General features: G+C 42.3%; 1 protein-coding gene across 1 annotated transcript; it reads left to right on the plus strand.

Moving 5' to 3' along the window:
- Positions 1–3683: 3683 nt before the first annotated feature.
- LOC122723082 (endoglucanase-like) lies at positions 3684–8912 on the plus strand. Its single transcript, XM_043953836.1, has 2 exons — positions 3684–4110; positions 8905–8912. Exons 1-2 carry the CDS (start codon positions 3684–3686, stop codon positions 8910–8912), a joined length of 435 nt encoding a protein of 144 aa, XP_043809771.1.
- Positions 8913–9144: the final 232 nt, after the last annotated feature.

Below are 9144 nucleotides of genomic sequence, written 5' to 3' on the forward strand. Positions count from 1 at the left end.
CCACTCCCTTAACCCCAGTTTTGCAGGTTCTGAGATAGCTATGGGAAGTTAAAGTCAGCAAGAGTACAGAGGGAAGATATGCATGAATGTATGGTTGTAATAAAGTAGTGGACATGATGTAACTCAAAGATTAGTGGTAATGTAATGTGTATAGATATGTACTGTCGTATACTGGATAGACTTGTGCTTTTCCTAGTATCATTGCTATAGTGTGATGTATGATTAATCCCTTGTACATGAATCCTGTATTACGTTTCTTGATGAGAAATGTGTGAGTTAGGCTTAATGTATGGCTTTGATGTGATACCAGTGGATTGTGTTACAGCGTAAAAGGGTTTAAATCCCTTGATCCACAGCAGATAGTAGTCCCTGGTATAGGCCCTGAGGGCCATTTCAGATTGATATATCTGAGTAGCAGTAGTTAAGCCTACAGAGTTTTACAGGATTGGTGAGTATCTTTGTATCATGTATGGGATTTATCAGGTACACAGAGAGTATAGTCGGCTTGCTACGGGGCCCGGCGGCCTTAAGCCGATCTGGATCCTAGTGCCAGTGATGGTTCGGGCCGTTACAGAGGGGTACCGGTTTCCGGGTCGTTACAAAGGCATTCCAGAAGACGATATCAAGCTTAGAGCCTTCCCTTTTTTCCTTGAAGACTATGCCAAAGAATGGCTATTCTACTTGCCACCCGGATCCATCACATCATGGGCTGATATGGTAAGAGCATTCTTGAGAAAATTCTTTCCAACCTCAAAAGCCATAGGCATCCGTCGAGAAATAAGTGGTATAAAGCAAAAGCACTCTGAAGGCTTGTATGAGTACTGGGAGAGGTTCAAAAAGTTGTGCACAAGCTGCCCTCGGCATGATATTTCTGACCAATCTCTCATTGAGTACTTCTATGGAGGTTTGCTACCCTCAGAGAGAAAATTTATTGACGCAGCCTGTGGAGGAACAATTGAAAAAAAATCACCTCGAGAGATGAGGGACTTAATTTCCTCCATGGCTACAGCTTCTCAACAATTTGGAGACCAAGAGCTGCCAACAAGGAATGTAAATGAGGTGAGTAATTCCACTTTATCATCCCAACTTTCTGAACTCACCAATGCTGTCCGTAGCCTTGTTGTGAGTCAAACCCAACAAGTCCAGCAGATTCAGCAGCCCAAGACATGTGGAATATGTGCCAACAACCACCCAACTGATCTATGTCCTTCCCTTCAAGAGGAGGACCAGCAAGTCAATGCTGTTGGAGGCTTCAATGGGCAAAGAAGGTATGATCCTTATGCAAATACTTATAATCCAGGTTGGAGGGACCATCCAAATTTCAGTTATGCAAGGGGAAATCAATATCCAAGCTACCAGCAAAGGAACCAAGCTCAAGCTGCACCTCAGAACTCCAATGCATCTCTTGAAGAAATTGTGAAGAATTTAGCAAGTACTGTGCAAAATCTTGAGAAACAAGTGAGCCAAATGGCCACTTCAATGAGCAATATGAATCTCAAGGGAAGCTACCCTCCCAAACTGAGATAAATCCAAGATAAAATGTTAGCGCCATCACATTAAGGAGTGGAAAGGAGTTGCAAGACAATAGGGCTGAAAAATTGCAAAAACAGGGCATGGAAGAAATTCTGCCAGAAAGTGATCAGGGCAGTGATTTGCCCAGTTCACTAGTAGAAACTGACCCGATCGCTGGTCAAACTGAGTTGTCCAGTAGTGATCTGCCCAAACCACCAAAGAAGGCAGAAAGTGATTTGCCCAAATCACCAGAGAAGGCAGAATCCAGTCAAAGGCAGAAATAGCAACCAGCAGAAAAATTCAAGATACCTCCTCCCTTCCCAAAGAGATTTGCAAAGTCCCAAAAGGAGAAAGAGGAAAAAGAGATATTGGAGACACTCCGCAAGGTGGAAATCAACATTCCCCTACTTGATGCTGTAAAGCAAATTCCAAGGTATGCCAAGTTTCTCAAAGAGCTATGCACCAACCGAAGGAAACTTGCTGAACGTGAAAAGGTAAGTGTGGGGGAGTGTGTTTCAGCTGTAATCCAAAGGAAACTTCCAACCAAATGCAAGGATAGAGGGATGTTCGCGGTTTCATGCAAGATAGGCAATGTGGGAATAAAGAAGGCCGTGTGTGACCTTGGAGCTTCAATAAATGTCATGCCACTTTCCATTTTTAACTTGTTGAATGCAGGTACACTCAAGGGCACCAGTATTGTGATCCAATTGGCTGACCGATCCGTCGTCCATCCCAAGGGAGTGCTAGAAGATGTGTTGGTACAAGTTGACCAACTAGTCTTCCCAGCAGATTTTTATGTGATTGACATGGAGGAGGATAAGGGCAAAATCACCTCTGACATCTTACTTGGGAGACCATTCTTGAGCACAGCAAGAACAAAAATTGATGTGCATGATGGCACATTGACTATGGAGTTTGAAGAGGAAGTTATCAAATTTAATGTTTATGATGCCATGAAATTCCCCAATGATATTTCTCCTGTTTATGGCCTTGATGTTATTGATGATTTAAGTCAAGAAATTTTTGATTTTGATCAAGAAAACTTACTTTATGAAGGTCTTTGCAGGAAAGGAGAAGTGGACAGCAACATCACTGAAGCAGAAAAAACAGCGAACTGCTGTAACTTGCTGGATGTGGGTGATTTGCCCAGTGATTTGCCCAGACCACCAGATAATCTGCTCAAATCACAGACCAAATCACTGGAGCAGACAGACTTGACAGAAAGTGATTTGCCCAGACCACCAGATAATCTGCCCAAATCACAGCCCAAATCAGACAGCAAACAGCAGAAATCAGCACTAGAACTGAAACCATTGCCAAGCCACCTCAAATATGCCTACTTGGGAGCTGGAAATTCACTTCCAGTCATTATTTCTAACCAGCTCAGCCAAGAAGAAGAGGAAAAGCTCCTTGATGTGTTAAAGAAGCACAAAAAAGCAATTGGGTGGACCTTGGAGGACATAAAAGGCACCTCAAGACCATTCGGTGGAGGCTCATCTCACCAGAATCAGAGACAGGATACAACACATGAAGCTATTGACATACGGAGTCCACAAACAAGCAAGGTTTTCAAGGTTAATGGGCATCGTTTGAAGAGATTCTATGAAGGTTTTATTGTCCATGTTGTGGAGGAGGTTCCCTTGGATCCCCCTTCCCAAGACTGCTGAGCAAGACACTGAAGTCTAGCCCAAGACAGAAAACAAGGCGCTACTGGGAGGCAGCCCAGATGTAGTGATTTGCCCAGTGATTTGCCCACTGCTTGCCCAAATCGCAGGGCAAATCGACTGAATATACCATAGTCACAAGTGATCGGGGCAGTGATTTGCCCAATTGCCCAGATAATTTGACCAAGATCACCGGTCCAATCGCAAAATCAAGCACATCATCAGAAAAGGGCGTGAACAGTACCAGCCCAGCAACTGCAAAGGAGAAGCGATCTGGCCAAGTGATTTGCCCACTGCTTACCCAAATCACTGGTCAAATCACCCTGTCAAGAATCCAGAGGGCCAGCATTAAATGATCAGGGCAGTTCACATACCCAAATCACTTTAAGTAGTTCTTTTCTTTTATTTTTTTTTTACTTTTTACGCTACTTATTGTATTTTATCTCTTCTTCTTCAAGATTTCTCTCCTCCGACCACCACTGACCTACCGGCAAACCCAAGACCACCATGGTAAGAATTAAGATGAAGGCCACCGGCGGGCCGTTCATGTGGAAGAAACTAGGGCTGCCGAAACCCATCCCCTCTGATAGTGACGATGAAACGTGGGACACCACTCCACCGGCCACCACCAGCACCGACACGCCACCGGCTACTGAAACAGCAACAGGACGCACCGACTCACCGGCCGTCCAGACATATCACGGCCAGAAACGGCCAAGAACTCAGTCGCCACCTCCACCGCCTAGATCAGAGCCAGAACCAGAAACCACCATTGCCACACATCCCGCAGGTCATGAGGAAGGCGATGCAACCACTGATGTGCCCAGCAATTTGCCCACTGATGCGCCCACTAGTACGCCCAGTGATTTCACTAGCAATGTGCCAAGCGCTATGCCCAGCGATGTGCCCACTGATGCGCCCACGGACTTGCCAAGTGATACACCTAGCGATCTGCCCAGTGATTTGCCCAGTGCTTGCCCAAGTCACTGGTCAAATCACCCACAGGCCAGGAAGTCCCTTTCCCTTTTCTCCTTTATTTCTCTATATATATATTCAAACATTGAGGACAATATTTGGGATAGGTGTGGGGGTACTGGAGAGTATTTATTCACTGATCACACCATCTTTTGATTTCTTTTTTTTTTTTCCTATTTTGTTTCTTACTGTTTCTTTTTGTTTCTTTTCGCATTATTCTTACCCCTTTTTGCACACACCAGAATTTTTTTTCACACTTTTTGCACACACACACAGAATTTTGTCTTAGCTTTTGCTCTACTCAACATCGATAACAAGGTTAAAAGAGTTTCCTTATCTCATGACCCCATTGATTTGCCACCCCTTTAAGCCTAAACTGAATCATTCACAGTATGTTACCTTCACTTAGGAAGTTCTTTACTTGAATTGAATCCTTAAATTTGTTGTGGTCAAGGGAAATAAAAATAAAAATACATGCAAATAAAAAGCTAGTGTAACTCCCTATGAGCTGATTTGCCTAAACTATCATGACAAACCAGCACAAAGCACAAATCACAAACTTGTTCCAATGGTCTAAGACTATGAACTGAGCCTAATAGCCACTTGGAGAAGTAACTGACTGAGTAACCGGGGGTGTATCACCCATGTACACAATAGCGTAAAAAGGTCAGTAACTTTTTCAAGCAAATAAGTTTCGATGGTCTAGACTATGAACAGAGCTAGTAGCCACTTGAACAAGTGACTAACTGAGTAACCGGGGGTGTATCACCCATGTACACAATCGCGTAAAAAGGTTAGTGACTTTTTCAGGCAAGGATAAGAATAAGTGCTGCTGAAAATAAAAATTAAATAAAAAGGAGAAAGAGAGAAGGTGGCAAGTCACTCCTAGGGGTTACATTAAACCTAACATAAAAGAATAAGCATGATTGAATCAAAAACCTTTCCCTTGACCATGGTAGGTGAAAGGAAACAAGGAAAGGAGAGGATGACCTTAGTGCATGTACTCTATACTGTGATAGTTCAGATTAGGAGTCTAGGGGGGGCTGATTAAGTGGTGTTTAGGTTCTAAGGAAAAAGGGGGCTTGATTGGCTAAGTTATTTGTTGCTTGAGGACAAGCAAAAAGCTAGGTGTGGGGGTATTTGATCAAGCATAAATTAGCCATATTTTTATTATCTTTTTTATTGCTTATTTACACATTTTTTAGCTTAATTTATGGTTTTTATCTTGTTTTTACAGAAAAGGAAGAAATTGGAGAATTGGAGAAAAAGTGCAGAAAGTTGACAGAAAAGTGATCGGGTCAGTGATTTGCCCAGTGATTTGCCCACTGCTTGCCCAAATCAGGCTGAAGCAGAAACCTGAAGGCAACAGGCAGAAGTGATAAGGTCAGTGATTTGCCCAGGACACTCGAAGACACTGGCCAAATCACTCGCAAAAGACAGAGAGAACTGACTCGCAGAAACGTGATCGGGTCTGTGATTTGCCCAATCACTTGAAGAAACTGGTCAAATCACCGGGCAAATCACTTTCACAACAGAAACTGACAGCAGAGCGGGAATTTGGGCAGAAAACAGAAATCTAAATTTTCAGAAGTCCAAATCGAACTCAATCACTATCAATACAAATCCAAGAGCCACGAAAAGAACTTCTCATCCAAGGAATTCCAATTGCAATTAAATTCAACATCAAAAGAGGAGTCAAACACCAAATCAAAAAGGGATTTTGAAACCCTAGATGGATGGAAATCTGCAGCTATAAAAGGAGAGCCTCCAAACCAGCAAGGCATCATCTTGGATCAGCAACTCACTCGCCAGAAACTCTCCAGCATCTTCCTTTTTCTTTTCTTTTCCATCTTTTGTGTATTTAGTCCACCATGAGTGGCTAATTTCCTTATTTTCTAGTTGAAGTTGAGAATATTCAGATTTGTGATGAATTGGGAGGTTTAATACTCCATTGTTGAACTCTTGTTTGTTTCAATATTTATGCAATCTGATCTTTTCTATAAATATTACTTTGCTTTTAGAATCAATAAGGGCCCATTGCTTTTAATTTGCTTAAGTAATATTGTTTGAATGATTTAGGTCCGTAATTGCTTAGGTTGTTCAAATACACATTTAATCAGGTTGCATAATCTAAACTTGACCACGCGGTTGGCAAGAATAGAATTGGGTTTCTCTAAGTCTTAATGCAATCAACAGTTGTTCGATGCTATAATGCCCCAAGGACGTTCCTTGGCAACTTGTTGATTAGTGTTTGATTAACGAACGTTTCCTAATCAAACTAGAACTAAGGAGGAATTTGGATTGTGAGAAGCGTCTTCCACAACCAAAACTAATTTATTGAAATCAAATAGGAGTCTTTAATAATCAATGATCAATTCTGAACAAACTGAATTAGACTCATACTTCAGCTAGAATCTCTTTCTCACTGAAATTCCTTTTCAATTAAATTATTGTTCTCTTTTGCTTTTAGATTTTAACTCATCAAAACAAACCCCCCTCTTTTACTTATTTGTTATTACTTGCCTTAGTCATTATTAGGAAGATCTTTAGTGTCAATTCCCTGTGGTTCGACCCTATTGCCACTATCTGCAAATTTATTTGTTGATTGATAATAGGTTTATTTTTGACGGCTTCGACAACCGCCTATCACGGCCGAACTTGAGGTTCGGCGGCCAAACCTGGGTCTTCCTCCAAGATTATTTTCATGCAAAAACTTATTTCCTTTTTACTTAAAACCATGAAATACATTGAAACATTTTATGAAAACATGTTTCTACCCTACTAGAGGCTTCCGACATCCGAGATTCCACCGGACGGTAGGAATTCCGATATCGGAGTCTAGCCGGGTATTACAATCCCGAACATGCAAACCTGGGGGATTAAGGGAAAGGGGTGAGCTACTAGAGCCCAGTGAGCAGAACAGTAAAATAGTATATTAAATCATATGCTTTCATGGAATGCATCACATCACAAACAAATCACATCAAGGATGGACTTGTCACCAATAGTCCTTTACACATTCCAATGGTGCCAGGGGCGTAGAATGGGCCTCACTGGTCTTTCTCTTAACATAACATAACATAACATTCCAATATACCAGGGGCGTAGAATGGGCCTCACTGGTTTTTCTCTTATATTGTGCCAGGGGCGTAGAATGGGCCTCACTGGACTTCCATACCGTATCATCATCATCATATCATACCGAGGACTAATGGGTCATCCAACATCCATCCACAACAACATCAAAGTATGCAATGCAACATATTCGTGAATTCTAATGCAAACAACCTAGTATATATCATGGCATTCATGATGCATGAACATGCTTGAAATTTATTTGCTTTAAAACATAAAGATTCATTCTACTCACCTCAGGCTGACTCTGAGAAGACTCTAAAGCAGCTACCTCACTGCTGGGGTCCTCGGTTTCTCGGGTCCGAACCTACCCAGGTGGACTCAAATGAGGGACCAAACATACACTAACATGACTCTAAACATCTCCCCAAAAACCCCCCTAAAATACCATAAAACAATCATAGAAATCATGCAAAGAAAGGCTGAACAGGGCACTTTCGGTGGCAGGTTCAGCGACCGAAAGTCCCTCCAGAGCCAAAACTCAGCCACTTTCGGTGGCAGGTTTGGCGGCCGAAAGTGGTTCCAGAGCCGAAACTCACCAACCTTCAGGGGCAGGTTCGGCGGCCGAAACTCCCCTCTAGAGCCGAAAGTTCAAACTTTCGGGGGTAGGGTTCCGCAACCAGAACTGCCTCCCCAGGCAGGTTCGGCGGCCGAACATGGTTTCGGCTGCCGAACCTGAGTTCTTCCAGAATGGCAGCACTCAGCCTCTCATGCACATTTAGCCTCCCAAATCCTCCAAACTCAAACTAAACCATGCAAAAACATGCATAAACACACTCTTAAGCATTTAGGGGCTTAAAACTAACCTATACCCCAACAACATCACATTTTAACATATAATAACATACATTTTATCATTAAACTCACATAAACCCTAACATTTTACAACTAACCTAATCATGCATCTTTACCCCATAACCCCTCATAAAACTTGCTTAAAACATCAAAGAGGGTGAGGATCGACGCTTACCTCTTGAAGATCGAGAGAAGGCGTGACCCAACTTGGAGATTTGGGAAAAACGGATTCCGGAGGTCTCCAAGCTTCACAACTTCGATTTTGAGCTTAAAACTTCAAAACCAAGTTAAAACTTGTCAAAAACATGAATGATTTGAAGGAAATCATCAAAACTAACCATGGAAGGGCATGGACTCACCTTTGCCCGAAAATAGAGAAGAAAACTAGCCCATTTTCGGACATGGGACCTTTTATAGGTGGCTGGCCAGACCACCTTCGGGGGCCAAAGGTGCTTCCTAAAGTGCACCATGTTCGGCGGCTGAACATGAGGTTCGGCGATTGAACATGAGGTTCGGCGGCCGAACCTGGATTTCCTTCCTTGGTGCTTTTCTTTCAAAAACTCAATTTCTTTCTTACTTAAAACCTTAAAACACATGAAAACATTTTAGAAAAACATATTTTACCCTTCTAGAGGTTTCCAACATCCGAGATTCCACCGGAAAATAGGAATTCCGATGCCGGGGTCTAGCCGGGTATTACAAATATGATATCTATGTATTTGGTTCTTTCATGTTGCATGTTGTTCTTTGACAAATTGATGGTACTCTGAGAATCACAAAACACTTCCACTATCTTTTGTTTGAATCCGAGATCCTCCTTCAGACCTTTAACTAGATTCCCTCTTAATGGCTTCTGTTAATGCCATATACTCAACCTCTGTGGTCGAAAGAGCTCCGACATGTTACAGACTGGACTTTTAACTTATAACATTTCTATCAACAGTGAATACATACCCTGACACCGACCTCTTTTTGTCCAAATTAGCTGCATAATCAGAATCACAAAAACCTTTGACTTTCAGACTTGATTCCCTAACAAAATTGAGTTTCAACTTTTGTGTTC

This window comes from Manihot esculenta, chromosome 2 (genome assembly GCF_001659605.2).
Source record: "Manihot esculenta cultivar AM560-2 chromosome 2, M.esculenta_v8, whole genome shotgun sequence".
NCBI lineage: Eukaryota > Viridiplantae > Streptophyta > Magnoliopsida > Malpighiales > Euphorbiaceae > Manihot > Manihot esculenta.

Coding starts and splice junctions, on each gene's coding strand:
- LOC122723082 (XM_043953836.1), top strand. CDS start 3,684: ATGGTAAGAATTAAGATGAAGGCCACCGGCGGGCCGTTCATGTGGAAG.